The sequence below is a fragment of the Herpailurus yagouaroundi genome, unplaced genomic scaffold (assembly GCF_014898765.1).
Source record: "Herpailurus yagouaroundi ecotype Mexico unplaced genomic scaffold, PumYag 182, whole genome shotgun sequence".
Classification (NCBI taxonomy): domain Eukaryota; kingdom Metazoa; phylum Chordata; class Mammalia; order Carnivora; family Felidae; genus Herpailurus; species Herpailurus yagouaroundi.
The window spans coordinates 46149291-46171816 of NW_024412413.1; the positions used below are offsets into that span (position 1 = coordinate 46149291).

At 36.2% G+C, this 22526-nt stretch overlaps 1 protein-coding gene and 1 non-coding gene across 5 annotated transcripts in view; one reads left to right on the forward strand and one right to left on the reverse strand.

The window, feature by feature from the left end:
- TBC1D15 (TBC1 domain family member 15) overlaps window positions 1-22526 on the reverse strand; it is a 75254-nt gene that overhangs the window by 36188 nt on the left and 16540 nt on the right. For 3 of the 4 annotated variants that reach the window (XM_040491412.1, XM_040491413.1, XM_040491415.1), the window contains exons 2-5: window positions 13307-13405; window positions 12691-12765; window positions 7238-7376; window positions 2220-2430 (exon numbers count right to left, since the gene is read on the reverse strand). In XM_040491412.1, coding sequence (XP_040347346.1) covers window positions 2220-2430; window positions 7238-7376; window positions 12691-12765; window positions 13307-13405 — 524 coding nt within the window. Of the gene's footprint in view, window positions 1-2219; window positions 2431-7237; window positions 7377-12690; window positions 12766-13306; window positions 13406-21843; window positions 21867-22526 lie in introns of those variants that run through there. The other variant, XM_040491414.1, reaches the window with a different exon arrangement.
- On the forward strand, window positions 3189-3292 carry LOC121041117 (U6 spliceosomal RNA). The gene has a single exon (XR_005795568.1). It is a non-coding gene; the product is annotated as a U6 spliceosomal RNA (small nuclear RNA).

The following is a 22526-nucleotide window of genomic DNA, read 5'->3' on the forward strand; positions in this document are numbered from 1 at the left end:
CTCTCTCTCTCTCTCTCTCTCTCTCTCCCCCCCCCCCCCACTGCCCTTCCTCTGCATTTGCAAGTATGTGCACACACCCTCTAAGTAGAAAAAGAGAGAGACAGACAGATAAAATGCTTAAAACCAATCCTAGTTCTCCAAAGACCATTAAAGAGCAGAAAGGAACTACCACTTCATCCTAATACTATGCTTTAATCAATGGTCTCAGATTGAATCAACTTCGTAGTGACAGTTACATCACAACACTGATTGATACAGAGCCCGCTATGGTACTAAAACCCCCTAACACCTGCTATTCAACAGCCAAACCTTTGCCCTCCTGAAATCTACTTATTAATAAGTCCCTGGGTAGTAACCTATTCAGAGCTTCTTTCTTCAAGATCTAAGACCCACATATTGCCAACCAGGCTGGACTTTCTTATGGATATTAGTCTGAGCAATATGATTAGTGCCAGTCAGAGATGGGTCAACATGGTAGGGGGAAGAATTTCATACCACAAAACACAGCCAAACAATGAGAGAGAATGAAATCCTGCCATCTGCAGCAACGTGGATGGAACTGGAGGGTATTATGCCAAGTGAAATAAGTCAGTCAAAGAAAGACAAGTATCATATGTTTTCACTCATGTGGAACTTGACAAACCTCACCGACAACCATGGGGGAAGGGAAGGGAAAAAAAAATAGTTACAAACTGAGAGCACTGAGCAGGGCACTTGTTGGGATGAGCACTGGGTCTTATATGTAAGCGATGAACCACGGGAATCTATCCCCAAAACCAAAAGCACACTGAACACATTGTATGTGAGCCAACTCGACAATATATTAGAAAGAAAAAGAAGAAAGAAAAAGAAAGAGAGAAAGACAGAGAGAGAGAGAGAGAGAGAGAGAGAGAGAGAGAGAGAGAAAGAAAGAAAGAAAGAAAGAAAGAAAGAAAGAAAGAAAGAAAGAAAGAGAAAACACAGCCAAAATCTCCCAACTTCTGGATCACTCCTGGATTTAGATAATCTAAAATTAGGCATCATGTTACTCTATTATAAAGTGACAACATTATAACAAGGTTAACAATCATCCCTACAGTTCCCCAAACTAAAAAGCTCAACTTCTCCCTTCTTCTTACCTCCACATACCCACTCAATCACAAAATCAAACTCTAAATATTTTTCTCCAATACTTCTATCTTTCCTGTCACTCTCCTCATTCATGCCACTATAATCTCATCTAGATGACTGCAACAACTGGGTAAAATGATTTTAGTAGGTCCTTCATGCTCTAGCCTTTACTCAGCTCTCTGGCCTGATCTTTACATTTGGTACCTTCTGTTCCCCTACTATGTTGCCCTGTGATACCAACTACTCTGTTCTCTACTTACATCATGTTTTATACATTTCCTTCCATCTAAAACCTCTCTCCTCCAATTATCTCCTCTTCATGCTAACATTCACTTGTCAGGTCTCAACACATACTACTTACTTCCTCTAGAAAGCCTTCCCTGACCCCTACCCAACTGGCTAAATGAGGGACCCTTCCTCCCTTCCTGGGAGCCCCAAAGTACCTTGTAATGTATCTTAGTTCTTGCGATGTATTGCCATTTACTGGCTGGCATCCTTCACAAGACCATATGCTCTCAGGTATCTAGGAAAAGCCTATTGTGTTCACTACTATCTATCAAGCAATTAGCACAGTCCTCAGAAATTTAATAGATAACTAAAATATATTTGTTAGGAGTGAAGGCAAGAAAGAGTATGTGTGTACAAATGCACATGGGGTGAGTAAATAGAAGACAAAAAGATTTTTGGAAAGTGAGAAAGCCCTGTCTTCCACACTTATAATAATTTTATAAAGGCCGTAGGTTTGCCAGATCTAATTTGCAACATTACAAATAAAATTCTATCTTAAACAGATAATATGCAATAAAATATAAATTAAATAAATATGTAATCCATAAATTACTGATGCATCGTTTAAATGTGTATAAAAAATACTGGACCACTCTTCTTTAGAACAGTAATAAGGTGATACATTGCAGATCCAAAGTACTAAAATGGCAAAATTTTATTCAATCATTCATCCAAAGCAGTCAATATCCCAGAAAGAACAAAGCTGCTTGAGCCCTCATCTACACACAGGTCCCTGATGCCCAATGACAAGTAAAAATTGTTTGCCTTGGGACCAATATAACAATCCAGTTTCAATAAGTAGAAAATAATTTGATACTTACTCACACAATACCACATATTTTTCAAGAGAGTCAATCAGTAGTTTGCTATCTCCTTGATGAAAGTGCAGAGCAGGGAGAACGACGTCATCCTTTAGACAGAATACCAAATACGACCAGCCCATACCCTCTTTGTTTTGCTTGATTGATTTCAGGTCTGTCAAACTGAACAGGAATGACCATTTGCTTTTCCCATTTCTATGACTTGGAGCATCTTAAAAACAAGAAAGTGGGGCAAAATATTTTTGTTCACCTTTTTAAAAGGTACTGACAGCGCTCTTCATGACTGCCTAACAGATACCTGCTGAACCTAGGGAATGACTATAGCATTCATATTACAGGCTTCTACCTGTATTAGAAATGGCAACATACATTTTCTTAAAAGAATAGTTTCTTAAATAATTATCTTACTTGCATACAGAGTGAAAAAAATGTTATCCCTATTTAAAATATAAGCTTTGCCCAAAAATGACTATGGCTTTGGAAGCAGGCAGGCTGGATTCAAACTGCAGCTTTACCAACTTACTAACTGAATGATCTGGGGCAAATAACTGATTCTCTCTGAGCCTTAGTTTTCATCTGTAAAATGGAGATAATTATACTTACCTCCCAATGTTATTCTAAGAATTAAAAGAGATAATACTTGTCAACTAACTAGTGTGGTGCCAATTATATAGCAAACACTCAATAAATGTTCATCTTTTCCACTGCCCCCTCCCCTCAAATACAAATGGCATGATGCTCTTGGAGTCATTAAAAACAAAACAAAAAAATCTTTACTTCCTCACTTTCTTTTGCAATTACTTTTACTAGACTATATTGAGTGAAGGTAAAGGTAAGTACACTGGTACAAAAAAATAACATTGGAGAAATATACAGACAGACATTTTATTTGCAAAACCCCAAAGAGCAGTGGAGAATTGAGGACGAAAATATAAGTAAGCTGTGAGTGCTTCAAAGAGAATGAACACAGTGCCCGCTTCAGCAGCACATACACTAAAACTAGAACAGCACGGAGATTAGCACGGCCCCTATGCAAGGGTGACACACAAACTCGTGAAGCATCTGACATTTACAAAAGAGAGAATGAACATATTCAATCATCTTACTACATCAACCATCTACTAAATTAAGACCTCAGTTCAACCCAAACTATAGTAACGTAAAATAAAGCATTTTCTGAGTTTGTGGGCTATTTACAGAAGCTTAAAATCCTAGGTTTGTGAACAGTATAATAACAAGCAGCTTAATAAATACCTAAATAAAAATTTAAAGAACAAAAGGGTAAAATGTTTCCTACTATTATTTATAATTCTTATCCAAAAATGCCATTTTGACCTGTTTAAACTCCAACATAAGCATGTCATGTCTCTGAAATTTTAAGAAACCATTTCTCGAATGTTATTTCCTAAGAAGTGCTGCACTGTCCTGTTATGCAAGGTCTTAATTAACTCGATCCCACGCTACCAACTGCACAAACATAAAACTACATAGAAGATATGTGCTTATAGAACTTGATCAAAGGGTAGATCAGTTTTGACCTGCACATATGTCACCTTCCTATATAGTCAGAACACCATAGCTCCATCACCTCCAACAAGATCTCCTAAATTGACACAAAGAAATCTACCGCTCACAGAACCTTTACCTACAAGGATTACAGGCACCATCACTTTTTCATGGACACTTAAACAAGTATCATTTGAAAGGAAGTCCAGAAAGGCTGAGTAACTTAACTATGCAGTGACCTGCCTAGGTTCCATACCAGTTTAGATAGTGAACACATATCCAAGTCTGGTACTGGATTAAATACTATGTGCCCATTTGACTACTGTACATCCTATTTCACTGGAATTTATATCACAGAGCTCGTAACATCACTACAAGCTAATATCAAAGTGAGAACAATTCTAATTTCCAATGTCTTCCTAAATCATTTACATGTGACTGTGTCTGGACTACCTAGAAAGGATACATACTACTAGGTATTTGCAAAGACCAAAAATATTTTCAAAGCAATGAAAAACTAGATAGACAATTTTTTTTAATTAAATTCTTAAATTACACAAAAAGAATCTAAATTAATGCCAGAAAACCATGTTAATACATGCAAGCTATATGAATTATCAGGAGTTTGTACATATTCAAAAGTAAAAATTTTACACAGATTTTCCCACATTAATGGAAAAAATACATCACATATGAAATACGAAATATTCATGTATAGAAAATGCCTCACACATTTCCTCACTTGAAGCTCTAATAAACGGTGAAAAAAAAACATTACAATTCAATTCTAGAAGTCCTTTTACTTGAACATAGTAAGATTCATGAGAACAAGAACTTTATTTTATTCACAATTATATTCCCAATATCTAGAAGAGTGACTAGCACATAGCAGGTACTCTAAGATGCATTGAACAAATGAATAACCTGGTACCAAGTCAACATAAAAGAAACATCAAGTTAGTCTACCACCAATAGCTAAACAAAAATAGAAATGGTTACAAAGGAAAACTAATAAATCCAAGAGTTAACTCAGTTTCCTTCCTTCTCTTAAAGAAAGGTAAATAAAACTAATTAGTTCTGATGAACAATGTAACCAAATACATATAAAACATATCTCCAGCACAATGACATGGGAAAACTGACCACAACAGCAGAAGAGCAAAACTAAAACAGTTAAATAAGTCCCTATATGTCTTGAATGGAATCAACACCAAGAACACGACATTTTATTTGGATAGGTGTACAGAACATGACGGCAGTCTGTTGTTGCGAGAAGATACATTTTCAAAACATTTGTTCTGATATACAAAAACAAAGACTGAGCAATAGAAACTCTTAAAAATTGTAAAGAAAGTTAAGTCTCTGACAGTCAATTTTTAAAATGTTTTGTTCCAGGGACACCTGGGTGGCTCAGTCAGTTGAGTGTCCGACTTCGGTGCAGGTCATGATCTCACAGTTTGTGAGTTTGAGCCCCGCTTTGGGTTCCGTGCTGACAGCTCAGAGCCTGGATGGAGCCTGCTTCGGATTCTGTGTCCCCCTGTCTCTCTGCCCCTCCCCAGCTCACACTCTGTCTCTCTCTCTCTCTCAAAAATAAAATAAACATTAAAAAAAATTTAATGTTTAAATGTTTTGTTCCAAATTCCCTTGTCACACAAAGAAGTAAAAAATATAACATGAAAATTATAATAAAATAAAATTTTACTAGAAAAATGATTCAGAAGTATAAAAATGTTTCATAATGGCATAAATTTGAATTTTAAAACATCAAGCTTAGAAAATATCTCCTTTTGAAAGAAGTTTTGATGAAATATAATTGGATGAAATAATCTAGAAGAGGAAGGGATGGGATGGGACAGAATGCACTGCACTTTATAACTCCTGGCAAACAGGTACATGTGTATGCATACTGCATCATACTAGGTTCAATATTATTGCTTACTGCTATACACAACCGTAATAGTTTTCAAATACTGGGAAAAAAGAAAATATCTCCTTAACTTTTAATAATTGCTAAATAAAGTCTCCTTACTTTATAAGTCACAGTGCATGGCCAAGCCATATGAGCAGTATTTTGCTAAACTACATAGCTACACACAGGTTCTCAATTCTGCACGTTAAAATCAACAGGACAACATTTGAAAAACAGATGCCTAGGGTCCAGCAGGATGAAATACAGGCATCAGTATTTTTCTAAAAAGCCTAAACTCCCTAGGTGATTTCAGTGTGCAGCCAAAGTTGAAAACTACTAACCTAAAAAGATGTTTATTGTCAGCATTTCACATACATGCAATGTTTCTTTCATTTATGAAAACTCACTCCTTTGTTCATTCCCATAGCCTGTCATTTTCAAAGATTCAACAATATTAGATACTATTAGGTACAACCAACAAAACAAACAGAAAAAGATCAATTCACATAAATTAATTCTTAAGACCTAATCTAAAGCAGTTAAAAATCACTTCACATGCCAAATACGCTAAAGTCCTATGGTCTTAATATTTAGTATTGTTCTGGTAAAAATCTTCCCTTTCAGTAGAAAGAGAATACCAAAAAGAAGAAAAAAAAAAGCAAAACACCAGCACTGAGCTGACTATAATTTACCAAAGGCTTACAAATTACTATTAACTTCTTCATTACCACTGTTTCTAAGAAATGATATAGTACAAAGGATAACTACTGTATATGAGAATGATTCCCCAGGCCACAGATGAAAATCAATTTCACTTAGTAACAAGGCTATATAAATGTAGTGTATGTATTCCAGCCAATTTTGGCCAGCTTTTCTGAATTTGGCAAATGTGGATAAATCCTAAATTCACACCAAAATCATTAAGAGAGATATAAAACACAAACTAATCACTATGAAAAAACCACTTTAACTCTGTACATGTATTTACTACTTTTAAAAGAATCACAAATAGGCTGGCTACCTCACAGATGGGCTACCTAAATCTTATTTGGGGTAGTATATGTGTTCTGCCAGGCTGTTAGCTTGGGTCTTTTCTGTTATCTACATGTAGATAATCATCACATAGCAGCATAAATTTAAATATATACATGTAATATATAAAGGAGAACAGTCACTGAACATATATAAATAGAAGACTATAATGAGCTGTGAAGATCTCAGTAAGCACTGAAATTAGAACAGTACAGTTTAGTGGTATACTCCATCTCCCCCTGGTGCTTTAGGATGAAATAACATGAATTTTTTTATTCTAGAAAAATGTGCTTGAGAGACATCTAAAGCAATTTTTTAAAGTGTTTCTATTTTCTTCCATGAGTAACTACAAAACAGAACAAGTATTTTTAAAGCCTTTTTTTTATAAAGTCACAACCATCAAAACAAAAAAAGAGATGAATACAGAATATAATTAAAATATTAAGAGTTATATGTATTAAAGCACGAAATCATCCTTGTGACAGAGGAACATTAAAGAATTTTCTTTGCACTTTTATTTATATTATATTATAGCAAATTAGTTTAAGCTTTCAAAAGATTTAATTCATACCTCCATTGGTATGTGGTTTCTTTTTAAACGGAACTGTATTGACCATGTCCCACTCTGCTTCATAACTGTTCAGATGTTCCGATCCCCGATAACCTCTTTCCTTTGGGGGCTGTGTCCATTCTACAACTGAACTGGAATCCTAAAAAAAAAAAACATACACACACACACACGCGTAACAAAATATTTAGGAACTAAAACTAGAATTTAATTTCAATTAATAATATTTTCTCAGCTTCTGCATAAACTAAAACTATAGGTTGTGGCAGACATCACTGGTAGGAAAACTGACCACTATTTCCTATCCTTGTTCCTCTCTTGCTTATCTTTACTTGCCATCCACTCCATCCCCCCCAAAAACAAGAAAAAAAAGAAAAGCCTTTCCAGACTCCCTTGTAGTTAGGGTTGCCAATGAAATAAAGGCAGAGGTCAACTGCAGGGCCTCTGGAAATACTTTTGCTTTCCTAATAAAAGCCTCATCCCCTTTCCCCTTTTTCCTGCTTTGACTGTAGCCACAATGTCTCAGATTATGGCAGCCATCTTACGACCATAAAAGAAAACAGAGGGGAATCACTCCAAACCTCTAGATTTGCAGTTATTTGAGGAAAACAGCCAATGGTGGCTATTTTATTTAAGCCATCATTGGTTGCATATTTCTCAATAAAAATTAGTTAAAAGCTACAAATAATATATCTACATGTATAGTTCTATACAACTTAACATTTTAAAAGAGAATAAAACCAAAAGTCTAAAATTCAATACTAATAATTTAAACCAAAAAATTTCATTTCTATACAATAAAAGATAGCACACATAAGCAAACCTGGGTGAAAAATGTTTCCAAAATATATGGCAGACAAAGAAAAACATCTAGAATACAAAAACACCTACACCAAGTTATTTAGAAATTGGCACATAACAAATCTGAAAACCATGCAAATGGTAGGAATAAGCAAGTCAAAGAAGAAATATGAAGCAACAAACATACAGGAAGATGTCCAACTTCAGAAACAGTCAAAGTTAAGATGAACTTCAATTTTTTGCTCTATTCAAGTAAAAAATAAAAATATGAAAGACAGTGTAAAGACATGGTACCTCACACTGTTGATGACCATGCTAATTAGTACTGACTCCAAAAGGGCAATAGTCATATTTATTAAGATTCAAACTATGCATGTGTGCCACCAAAATAATTCTCTTTACATCTTCCACTCTAGAGAAATACTAACACATGCATACTAAGAGGCATATGCAAGCATTTTTACTGCAGCATTGTTTATAAAAATGAAAAACTGAAAATATCCTAATATCCATAAGTGAAGGAGTGAATAAACAAACTAGGGGGTAAACAAGGAAATACTAGGCCATAGTTTAAAAAACTAACATATGTTAATATTTATTTACTATTAAATAATAGTAAATAAAACAAAGAAGTTGCAAAACAATGCAGTGTAACTACATGCAGCATATGCAATTAGCAACACAGAAAGAAAACTAGACAGATAATGAAATGTATACAGACAAAAGTCTGGAAAGATATACACTAAATAGGGACAGATGAGTGACAAGATTCTAGTCAAGCAGGACTTCAATTTCTATTGTCTGTTTCTATTACTCAAACATTTTTACAAGAATGTATTCATGTATTGCTAGCATAATTCTTTTTAAAAAGGGACAAAGGAAAATTTGTAAGAAAAGAAAGATACTATAAAGGCACAAGAAAAATTAAGAAATAGAAACAGACTGAAAGAAAAGAAAACTAAATGAATGAAATGAATAATGGGGAAAGTTAAGAAGCATCTACAGAATCCCACCAGCACAAAGGTTTGGAATTGGTAGATCAGGTACTTTGAGAAATTAGGATAAAGGTCAAACTAAAAAGAGGACTAACAAAAGTTCAGAAGGCTGCAGGTGTTTATTCATTAAAGAAAGTAAAACAGATTATCTCTGGATGAGGAGAAACCAACCACACTGAATAATGGGATAACACACTGAAAACGAGAATTTATTAAAAGTCCATCTATACAATGAATTGGTGAGATTCCCAGCTCTCTTCCTCCACTCAGTTTTAGAACACTGGAATCCAGGCTTACCCTCCCAGGCAGGAATCTGCAGGAATTCCAGACAAATGATTAATTAGCCCAAGAGAAAGGATCTAGCTTTAACAGTAGAGATTCCCCAAGGAATTACCAAGCCTACCTATATCTACCTATACCTACAGAGTATAATCAACCACTTTTTTTTGTCTGCTGTTAAATCTAAGCATCACACCACAAAGATTACCAAACATCAAAGGCAAGCGTCTACACAAAAGACAAGGTCCCAATGAAACAAGGGGGAAAAAAGTCAATTAAAAGTAGATTATGTAGAGAGAGAAAAACAAAATGCCTTAGGAATAAGGAAAGATATATTCACAAAGAACAGGATGCTATTTTTAAAAAGAACTGGAAAAGGGGCACTTAGAACAAGATGCTCTAGAAATTAAAAATAAAGCAGAAATTAAAAAGGCAAGAAAGCCAAGAACTGAAAGATAAAACTGAAGAAACTTCCTATAAAAATATTAAAAATAGGAAAAGAATTAAAATAGAAATTAAAAATAGGAAAGAAAGGATTAGAAAACTAGAGGACCAGTCCAGGTCTACAGAGTTCCAGAAAGAAAGAAAATAAAAAATGGAGAGGAAGAAAAAAATCCTCACTGAAATAATTCAACAACATTTCCTAAGAACTAAGACACAAGTTTCCATATTAAAAGAGCCCATCAAGTGCCCAAAACAATGGATATCAAGGACCACAATGGCTCACTGTGAGGACATCTAAAACACTGGAAACAAAGAGGCAATAATAAAAGCTTCTAAAATGAAAAAAACATACAATGGATCAGAAGTTAGAATGTTATTAGACTTAACAATAAAGGAAACTTAAAAAACCTAAGACAGTAATTTCTTTTCAAACTATAATTCTATGCCAGTCAGAATATGGATAGCAGGACCCCTGGGTGGCTCAGTTGGTTAAGCATCAGACTTCAGCTCAGGTCATGATCTCACGGTTTGTGTGGTCAAGCCCTGCATCAGGCTCTCTGCTGTCAGCACAGAGCCTGCTTCAGATAGTCTCCCTGTCTCTCTGCCTCTCTCCCGCTCTCTCTCTTAAAAATAACCCATTAAAAAAAAGAAAAGAAAAGTCTAAAAAAAATAAATGTTTTTGTTCTTATGCACCCTTTTTCTCAGAAGTACTAGAGCTTCATGAAAACAAAGGAGTAAACCAAAATAGAAGACAGCACAGGATATAAGAAATGGGGATAAAAACATAGGGAAGAATCCTCAGGACAACTGCTGCACAGCCAACCAAAAAGGCAACCAGGTCAGAAGGAGCCTATAAGATGACTCTGGAAGAATGGTCTCTAAAAGATGAAATCTGAATCTGTGTTTAAATATTCTGAGAAGAAATGTGGAGAAATGAGACTGAGTTTCAAGGGAATTAGAGATAAAATAGAAATAAATAAAATAGAATAGATAAAATAGATAAAATAGAAATCTCTACCTTCCACAGTGAGAAGTCAACACATGCATGATACAAGTGGTAAATGCATAGTTATCATATAACCCAACAATTACACTCCTATGTTTATTTATTTATTTATTTATTTTAAGACTGAGAGAAAGGGAGAGACAGAGCAAGTGGATTTCAGGCAGAGGGAGAGGGAAAGAGAGAATACCAAGCAGGCTCCACGTTCAGTGCAGAGCCCAATGCAGGGCTCAATCCCACAACCATGAGATCATGACCTGAGCAGAAATCAACAATTGGATGCTTAATAGACTGAGCCACCCAGGCGACCCTCTACTCCTAGGTTTTTGAGAGAAAAATATATGTCCATACAGAAATTTTGTTTTGAACGTTCACATGAGCATTATTTATATTAACCTAAAAAAGGAAAAAAAAAATCCATCAACTAATGAATAAACAAAATGTGGTGCAGTGCACCCCGTATCTGTGGTTTTCCTTTTCCACAGTTTGTTATCTACAGTCTGTTACACACAGTCAACAATGGTCCAGAAGCAGATGATCCTCCTTTTGACATATTGTCAGAAGGTCAATAGTAGCCTAACACTACTTCACAATGACTACATCATTCACCTCACTTCATCACGTAGGCACTTTATCATTTCACATCATTACAAGACAGGTAAGTACAGTACAATCACGATTTTGAGAAAGTCCACATTCATATAACTTTTATTATAGTATATTGTTATTGTCATATTTTATTATTAGTTATTAGTGTTAATCTCTTACTGTGACTAATTTATAAATTAAACTTTATCATAGGTATGTATAGCAAAAACACAGTATGTACAGGGTTCAATACTATCTGTATTGATAGTATTCAGGCATCCACTGGGGGTCTCAGAACATACCCCACATGGGTAAGGGGGGATTACTGTATATCCATAAATGCAATGTTGTTCAGCAGAAGGCAGGGAAGGAAGGCAGGAAGGCAGGCAAGAAAGTGGGAAAGAAGAAGGATGGATGGACTGAGAAGTGCTATAACATGGATAAACCTTGAAAACATTATACCAAGTCAAAGAAGCAAGTCACAAAAGGCCACATACTGTATGATTCCATTTAGATGAAATGTCCACAACAGGCAAATTCTCAGAGATGAAAAGTAGATGAGTGGTTGCAAGAGGCTGGAGTTAAGTGGGAATGAGGGGTGTACTACTAAAAGGTAGTTTCTTTTTTAGGAGGGATAAAAATGTTCTAAAATTAGACACTGGTGATGGTTACACAACTCTGTAAATATATTAACACCACTGAATTGTACACTTTAAAAGAATCAATTTTATGGCATATTAATTATAGCTCAAAAAAGTTATTTTAAAATGGCATTCCTTGGGGTGCCTGGGTAGCTTAGTTGACTTAAGCATCCGATTTCAGCTCAGGTTATGATCTCATGGTTTGAGTTCAAGCCCAGAGCCTGGAGCCTGCTTAAGATTCTGTGTCTCCCTCTCTCTCTCTGCCCCTCCCATGCTCACACTCTGTTCCCCCCACCCCGTCAAAATTAAACATTAAAAAATAATTGTTTTAATGGCATTCCTTATACTGGAATAAATAAATAGCAAAAACAAAAACAAAATAAATAAATAAATAAATAAATAAATAAATAAATAAATAAATAAAAATAGCATTCCTTGGGTGCCTGGGTGGCTCAGTCAGTTGAGCGTCTGACTCTTGGTTTTGGCTCAGGTTACAATCTCTCTCACAGTTCGTGAGTTCAAGCCCTGCACCGGGCTCTGCACTGACAGCGTGGAGCCTGCTTGGGATTCTCTCTCTCCCTCTCTCTGCTCCTCCCCTGCTCATGCTCTCACATTCTCTCTCTCTCAAAAATAAATAAATAACCTTTAAAAAAAAATTCTTAATAGCATTCCTTCCTTTAGTCACACCCTTTCCTTTTTAAATACCTTTCCAGCATAGAGAATACTAGAAGAATCTAAAGCATCATCCAATGGTCTCCAGTCCACTATTACTTCAGCATCCTAGAGAAAGAAATTATGGACTACGGTTACTATTCAGCAATATCTTACACTCTTAGTCACCTATGTGTAATTCCCTGAACCCAAAATGAAAATTTTAAACCACTAAATATTAGCATTTTAAGTATGTAATATCATAAACTATTTGATAATTGTTATATAGATTTTTAAACTATTATTATTCATTATAAAAAATTTACATTACTGCAACTTTTACATAAGTTTTATAATAGTCCATGCCATTTTACTGGCTATCTAAAGTTACTTTTTTTCTGGGGTGCCCGGCTGATTCAGTCAGCGGAGTACGGGACTCCTGATCTTGGGGCAGTGAGTTTGAGCCCCACACTGGGTGTAGAGATTAGTTAAAATCTTTTTTAAAAATTTTTAATTAAGTATTTCTTTCTAACATCATTTTCATGTTAAATTTACAACCACTGTTCAATTACATAATTTCACCTCACACATGAAATTCAAACTAACAATGCCCTAACGATGAACCACTGCCATAAACAATCATAAATAAAATCATTTACTAGAAACCCACCTTTTCTAACACACGTAATATTCCTGAAATCAAGCTGTCTTGGTCATTGGTCTTTCCACAAGATGAGTGAATATAGACCCCTTCCTGTTCGTATATAATCTGGAACAGCAAAAAAAAAAAAAGAATTAACCACACATTATTAAGTACTGTTTCAACATTTGTTTTAAAAAATTGAGATATTTTCCTATAATGCCTGAACCACATTTCTGATTATTTCATATATAAATGTATTATTTGAAAAATACCACTCAAGTTTAAGAGCACTTCAAACTAAGACAAACTGGAAGGAAGTTTGCTTTGTTATGCATGGAAGTTTGATTTAGTGATAATCACAACCTTGATCTTCTCCATAAACAAAAATGCTATGTGTCTCAAGCAGATTCCACTTAAAATATATTATTAACAAACATTAAGCAAGATATTGGGTTCAAACTGAAAAAGGATCTGAAAATACTAAAGAATAAGAACAGATGAAATGCAATAAGGAATCACTGCTTTCTAACTATTCCTAGAATAGCACGTTTTACTGTAAGATTATTTCAGTGTGTTTTTATAGCAAAATGGCATAGAAATTCAGGGAATAATATGGGAATTTTAAAGAGTGATGATGAGGACCATCTAGGAATGATTAAAGTAGTTCAAGCACACAAATATTTACTGAATACGTAAAACACTATAGTTACATAAGTATGATTAAAACATGGTCCCTGGGGGCGCCTGGGTGGCGCAGTCGGTTAAGCGTCCGACTTCAGCCAGGTCACGATCTCGCGGTCCGTGAGTTCGAGCCCCGCTTCGGGCTCTGGGCTGATGGCTCAGAGCCTGGAGCCTGTTTCCCATTCTGTGTCTCCCTCTCTCTCTGCCCCTCGCCCGTTCATGCTCTGTCTCTCTCTGTCCCAAAAATAAATAAACGTTGAAAAAAAAAATTTAAAAAAAAAAAAAAAACATGGTCCCTGAACAACATCCTATGGCAATACAAGGGAGACTAAGTTAATTCCTAAATAAACTGAACCATACAAAGGTAAGCCTTATTTTCTAAAAGCATAATGTTATAAACTAAGATTCCATTCCTGGGACCCATTTTAAACCACTAAAAATTTTTTTTCATTAGGAAAATAAGTAAAAGAGAAATAAAATAATCACTTCTAGACCTAAGTATTTTTGACATATATAAGTTTAGAACAAAGTGCAGTTTCCATTTATGTAGACATTTTCTTTAATTCCAGTACAATTAACAGTTATATTAGCTTCAGGTGTACACTATAGTGATTCAACAATTCTTTACTCAGTACTCATCATGGTTAAGTGTACTCTCAATCTCCTTCACCTATTTCACCCATCCCCCACCCACATGCCCTCTGATAGCCACCAGTTTGTTCTCTACATTTAAGTCTTGGGTTTGTCTTTTTCTTTGTTCGTTTGTTTAAATTCCCCATGAATGAAATCATATGGTATTTGTCTTTCTCTGACTTATTTCACTTAGCATTATACTCTCTAGATCCATCCTTGTTGAAAATGGCAAGACTTCATCTTTTAATGGCTGAGTAATATTCCACTGTGTGAATGGGGGGGTGTGTACACCTCATCTTTACTCTTTCATCTATTGATGGATACTTGGGCTGCTTTTGTATTCTGGCTATTGTAAATAATGCTGCAATAAACATAGGGGTGCATATGTATCTTTTCAAATTAGTGTTTTCATATTCTTTGGGTAAATACCCAGTAGTGGAATTACTGGATCATATGGTAATTCTATTTTTAATTTTTTGAGGAAACTCCACATTGTTTTCCACAGTGGCTGCACTAGTTTGCATTCCCACCAACAGTGCATGAGGATTTCTTTTTCTCCATATCCTCGCCAACACTTGTTTCTTGTGTTTTCAATTTTAGCCATTCTGACAGGTGTGTGAGGTGGTATCTCATTGTTATTTTGATTTGCATTTCCCTGATAAGTGATGTTGAGCATCTTTTCATGTGTCGGTTGGCCACCTGGATGTCTTCTTTAGAGAATGTCTGTTCATGTCTTCTGCCCATTTAATTGGATTATTTGGGGTTTTTTTGGTGTTGGGGTGTATAAATTCTTTATATATTTTAGATACTAACCCCTTATCAGATATATCATTTCCAAATATGTTCTCCCATTCAGTGGGTTTCTTGTTTTGTTGATGGTTTCTTTTGCTGTGCAGAAGCTTTACATTTTGATGTGATCCCAATAGTTTATTTTTGCTTTTGTTTCCCTTACTTTAGAAGACATATCTAGAAAGATGTTGGTGCAAATTCAAAGAAATCACTGCCTATGCTTTCTTCTAGGGTTTTTATGGTTTCAGGTCTCATATTTAGGTCTTTAATCCATGGTAAAAGAAAGTAGTTCAGTTTCATTCTTTTACATGTAGCTGTCCAGTTTTCATAGTGCCACTTGTTGAATAAACTTTTTCCCATCACATAACTTTGCTTCCTCTGATGAAGATTAACTGAACATGTAATCATAGATTTATTTCCAGGCTTTCTGTTCTGTTCCACTGATCTGTGTGTCTCTTTTTGTGCCAGTACCATACTGTTTTGATTACAACAGTTTTGCAGTACATCTTGATATCTGGGATTGTGATACCTTAAATTTTATTCTCTTTCAAGAATGCTTTGGCTATTCAGGATCTTTTGTGGTTCCATACAAATTTTAGGATTATTTATTCTAGTTCTATGAAAAATGCTGTTGGTATTTTGATAGGGATTACATTAAATCTATAGACTGCTTTGGGTACTATGGACATTTTATATTTATGTAGAACTTTTATTAATATAACCACATCACTATTCAGAATAGCGTGTGGACCAACAATGCAAGACAAGCACCATCACAACCTATCACCATCACACCCTAGTTACAAATGTAAATGGGTATGGGGCAACTGGGTGGCTTAGTCAGTTGAGCATCCAAGTTCTACTCAGGTCATGATCTCACAATTAATGAGTGCGAGCCCCACATGGGGCTTACTGCTGTCCGTGCAGAGCCCACTTGGGATCCTCTATTCCCCCTCCCTCTCTGCCCCTCCCCTGTGTGCTCACGCTCTCTCTCTCTCTCTCTCTCTCTCTGTCTCTCTCTCTCTCTCTCTGTCTCTCTCTCTCTCTCTCAAAAATAAACTTTCAAAAATGTAAATGGGTATGCATTCTGTTGTTTTCAGTTAGCATTTATGGAACATTTATGCACCAGAAACTCCGCATATCATAGCTTAATCCCTACAACTCTAGACCACAGGCTCTATAACTGTATCCTACTACATCATCAGAATGAGAAGCCCATTTGTGTTAATGAGAAAACTCAAAGAGAGGTTAAATAACTCGTCTAAGGTTGATGACACAAATACTAAGGGGTAGTTAAGGAGTAGTGTGGAGATTAAAATCCTGGCAGTCTGACACCAGAACTGTGCTCTTAACCACTACATTATAAAGCACCATATTACTTTTACTGCCTGTCGTGTGTTGTTAGTCACTTGTGATATGAATTTGTACATTAGGAAAAGAGTCCTTTTAATTTAGTAATCAAGATCAGAGAGAAATTCTGATCTCAAAAACCCAAGGTAGCATTCAATGTAATAGTTGTTAAGCACCAGACCAGCATTAAGCAGAAGGCAAAGACTGGGGACCGTATGAGTTGGGAAATGGTGGGAGACATTCTGTATTATTTGTATAAAAGTAAAAACTTTCAAAGTACACAGATTTATTCACGCATATGCATAAAGATATGTTTAAGACTATTCACAGTATTATTTACACCATCAGGGGAGGTGAGGGAAGGAGGAAAGAAGGGAAGTTATGAATTTAAATATCCCACAGAGGGAAATGATCAAATATATCCTGGGATATTCATTCTACAGAGAATACTATTTAGCAGTTAAGAAAGAATATGGTACATTAAATGAATAGAAAGACACAGAAAACAGCCAATTACATATAGTATATGACATCTACATTTTTTTTTTTTTAAGTTTCTCTAAATCTCTGTAATACACAGAACAAGTTCTGGAAAGACACACTTAAAGCTGTGAACAGAAGTTACTTGAAAAAAGAATGGGATATGAAAAGGCTGAAAGAGAACTGTAACTGTCTATGTTAATGCCTCTAACTGACTTGAATATCTTGAAGTTAAAATATAGTTATACATTGCTTCAGTAATAAATAATTTTAACGAGTAAAGTGGAAAAAGGGAATTCCAGAAGTATAAACTATAACCTTTCCAGACTTCAGCTTATCAATTTTTAAAACAAGAGGTTAAACTGGATAATGTATCTGAGGCCACAATATGGAAGTAGGAAAAGGTTAAGAGGGGAAAAAAAAATCCCTTAAAATTTCAAGTTTTTGTGACAAATAGATCAGAGACCACCCCGAAACTACATGGTAGCATATTTTCACCTAAGACTCAGCTAATAGAATAATCAAGAGCTTCATAGTTCTCATAGTAGAAAAAGTGACACTTATTTACCCAGAAAAGCTTGGTATCGTTAACAACATAATCTAAGATTCTGTGATTAACACTTAACAGATTCTGGAACCTTAATAAAGTAAGTGAATCCTAAAGAGTCAAATAAAATACCTAACTGAAGCACATTAAGCAACTCTTTATTTCCCATACATATGTTGGCCAAGTGTTGTCTGTTCTCTTTTTCATTTAAGAAAAAGCTGAATTTCCTAAGTAATTTAGCTGGGAAAATACCTAAAAAGCATGATAGTACTAGGTATCTTATGAAAAAGTCCAAGCTGCACTCATTCCATGTTCTGTGTTCCTTAACTCTTTAGTACTTTTTGAGGGACAAACTACATGTCCAAATATTCACAATCCCAAACCAAGACTTGTACTGTCTTTAGAAAGCAGTCATATTCGGCTAATTTGAAGGCTGTGATGTTAACCGATACAAATTACTAATTCTGCCAGAAACAGAATGAAATTAATAAACTTACCTTACTGAGCTCCTAACCTTTATTAAGTCTTGTAAGACTTAAAGAGACAAAAAAAAGTTCTAGTTGCATCAAATATGTAATTTACTGCAAATATTAAAGTTAATGATAGTTTTAAATTTTTTTTAATGTTTATTTTTGAGGGGGGGGGGCAGAATACAAGCAGGGGAGGGGCAGAGAGAGCAGGAGACATGGAATTGGAAGCAGGTTCCAGGCTCTGAGTTGTCCACACAGAGCCCGATGTGGGGCTCGAACCCACGAACTGGGAGATCATGACTTGAGCTGGAGTTGGGTCGCTTAACCAACTGAGCCACCCAGGTGCCCCTTAATGATGACAGTGTTAATTATTTCTTTTTTTTTGAAAAAAAAATTTTTATTGTTTATTTTTGAGAGAGAGAAAGAGCACGCAAGTGGGAGAGAGGCAGAGAGAGAGACACACACAGAATCCAAAGCAGGCTCCAGGCTCCGAGCTATCAGTACAGAGCATGACAAACCATGACATCAGGACCTGAGCTGAAGTTGGACACTTAACTGACTGAGCCACCCAGGAACCTCAACTATTGACTTTGTTTTCAAAGCAGTCTGATCTCTTTTGATCCTCATAGCTAAACTGAATGTGTCAGAAACAGACCTTATTTCCATCTCCATTTTACAGAAGAATAAACTGAGACAGAAAGCTATTCAGTGACTACTCAAGACCACATGCACATCAAAGGAAGGAGTGCATTTCAGATTTCCTAACATCTTCATCCATTAAATCTCAATTGTTACTGCCTCAAGAAACTACCAGAAAAATTCCACATGGTTTCCCTACAGAAAAGCAGTTTCTGAAATTGCTTAGATGTAGAAAATAATGCTGCTTAGGCCTAAAAACAATTTTTAAATGTCTTTTTTTTTTTTAATTTAAAAAAAATTTTTTTTCAACGTTTATTTATTTTTGGGACAGAGAGAGACAGAGCATGAACAGGGGAGGGGCAGAGAGAGAGAGGGAGACACAGAATCGGAAACAGGCTCCAGGCTCTGAGCCATCAGCCCAGAGCCCGAAGCGGGGCTCGAACTCACGGACCGCGAGATCGTGACCTGGCTGAAGTCGGACGCTTAACCGACTGCGCCACCCAGGTGCCCCTAAATGTCTTTAATTTATAAAGCAATGCAGCAGTTAACTAACAATTGGGCCTTTTAACAAAAACTCTTGGTTTCTCTCCCATCCGAACTCCTACTAAATAGTACACAAAAGAAATTTGTAGGCCCTTTTGTAACATGCATTTATTTATTTTAACATTTATTTTTTGAGAGAGACAGAGACAAAGCGTGAGCGGGGAAGATACAGAGAGAGAGGGAGACAAAGAATCCCAAGCAGGCTCCAGGCTCTGAGCTGTCAGCACAGAGTCTGACATGGGACTGGAACTGGTGAACCGCAAGATCACGACCTAAGCCAAAGCTGGATGCTCAACTGACCGAGCCACCCAGGCGTCCCGAATCATACATTTTACTCCTAAAGTCCTCCACTCCACTTTTGAGGGAATGATTTCACTTTTTTTTAATTTACAGAGTATGTTTGTTCATCACTCGTTTCTCGGTACATGAGCTTATTAATAAAACACAACTCTACAGGTATCAACTATCTACAATAGCTCAAAACACAAAAAGAGAAGTCCAATTAAAATTGTGATCTTATACAAAGTGTTAAAATGGTATTTCTTCTTCATTAGACCCTATAAGTGAATTGATTCCTGATGAGTATCTTTCTGCCATAGGATATTCTGCATCCTTATCCTATTCTGCATCCTATCTTCTTCAAATAATTAGTATTTGAAAAGCTATCTCTAAGCTTGTTTGGTATGAAAAATTATTTTGCTACAGGGAATAATTATGATATCAGGAATTTCATCCGAGGTAATACATTTAGTAAAACAGGTTTTCAACTTCTTTACTCTGGTTTTGTTCATAATCTCTAATGCAAGATAAAAAAGAAAGGTTAAAATGCTATTATCATCAGCATGTAGTATTTCTATTATGCATTACTTTACACAGCATTTCTACGTTATCAATTTGATCCTCATAACACAATTGATACATGTTATCATTCCTACTTTGTAACAGAAAAAAATGCAAGGACGTTAAGTGATTTGACTCAGGTTCTTCCACTAGTTTGGGGTTGAGATTTGAAAAGTTTTATTTGTCCAAAGGGTACACAATGAAAACGACAATCAACTTAAGGCTCGGTATATACAGACACTAACAAAATTATTCCAGTATACCATATGCTCATATTCCCATCCGAAGTAGTCACCAATTACCAGTGTTGTGAACATGAGCTGGTCCTCTGTGCTACAGGAAGCAAAGAAAGGGCATCAGCAATGCCTCTCTTTCTACTACCTAAGATTTGAGAGAAGATAAAGAGTTCATAAGCATAACAGGAAAAAAAAGTCAGAAAGAAAAACAAGAAAAAATTATATTCTACTGAAGTGAAGGGCAATGAAAACTAATGTCAAGAAGCTGGCAAATGGAAAGCTAGGAGAAGAAAAAAGACTGAGACAAGGGTGCCTGAGTGGCTCAGTTGGTTCAGCGTACAACTTCTGCTCAGGTCATGATCTCACAGTTCATGAGTTTGAGTTCTGTGTCTGGCTCTGTGCTGACAGCTCAGAGCTTGGAGCCTGCCTCAGATTCTGTGTCTCCCTCTCTCTCTCTCTGCCCCTCTCCCACTCATTCTCTCTCTCTCTCACTCTCACTCTCTCTCTCTCAAATATAAATGAACCATAAAACAATTTTAAGGGTTGCCTAGGTGGCTCAGTCTTAAGGTTAAGCAACCAACTCTTGGTTTCAGCTCAGGTCATGCTCTCACAGTTTTTGGGTTCAAGCCCCACATCAGGCTCTGTGCTGACAGCGTGGAGCCTGCTTGGAGTTCTCTCTCTCCCTTTCTCTCCGCCCATCCCCCCCCTGCACAGTCTCTGTCTCTCTCAAGGTAAATAAACTTAAAAAAAAAAATCCTAGCAACAGTAAAGAAATGTAAGAAAGTAAGTACTAGAAAAGTTAGGACAGGAGCCCCTGGGTGGCTCAGTCAGTAGAGTATCCTACTCTTGATTTTGGCTCAGGTAATGATCCCAGGGTTGTGGGACTGAGACCGCGTCAGGCTCCATGCTGAACGTGGAGCCCGCTTGGGATATTCTCTCTCCCTCCCTCCCTCCCTCCCTCCCTCCCTCTCTCTCTCTCTCTCTCTCTCTCTCTCTCCCCCCCTTTCTGCCCCTCTCCCCAGCTTGAACGCATGCTCTCTCTCTAAAAAAAAGTTTTTTTAATATATTTTTTAAAAAAAGGACAGTGGTTACTTAGGAGAAGAGGGTACATGGAAGGTCTTCTGGAGTGGCTGCAAAGGTCTACTACTTCTTGACTAAAGTGGTGTTTCCCTTATGATGTTATAAAGGTGTCATTTTTCTGTATTATGTTTTGTTTTACAACCAAAATGCTAAAAACTACTGGTAATAAATGCAAAATATGCAGTTTTAAAAAGAATTTAAACCAAATCTCAAAGGTAGTGGAGGAATATTGTCAGATGGAAACCAGGACATGACTTCAACAATAAAAGGACCTACCCTGAGAAAACAAAAGGGAAGGACACACCAAGCAGAAGATCTGAGGGAAGAGCACCACCTATCACTAAGTGTACCTGCAAAATAAAAGGAAGTGAAAGAAGAGAAAGAATGCTATTGTTATAGAGTATACACAGACTACCAATGAAATGGGGTAAAAAGACACTAATATAAATTACAAACTGATATAAACCTACTCTCTAGAGGTGATGATGACCTTCAGCTACCCAAATATCTACTGGCATTCTCTACATAATCAGCATCTGATAAAATTCTTGAAGGTCTTGTTGACAATGTCACCTCTCAGAAGACACATGACAGAAAAAAACCAATACAGACCAACAAGAATAAAACGGTTATTACAAAAACTCTGAAAGAAAAAGACAAGCTCAGAGTTCATAACTACCAAGGAAATAAATCTGGAACACAATCAAACATTCAGCCTGAGCTTGAGAAAAAAAAGGATATATAACAGAAATAGATATTAATCCCACCAAAACTAGAGAAGAAAAAAAAAAACAACTATAATACCTTATACTTCCAGCCAAGAGGGCAGGAGACTGGATTTACCCTCCCACCAGGAAACAAAAACAGAAAAGAAGGAAAGCGAGCAAGTAAGCAGGCCAAATCGATGAAACAGTGTGTGTGTGTGTGTGTGTGTGTGTGTGTGTGTGTGTGTGTGTGTG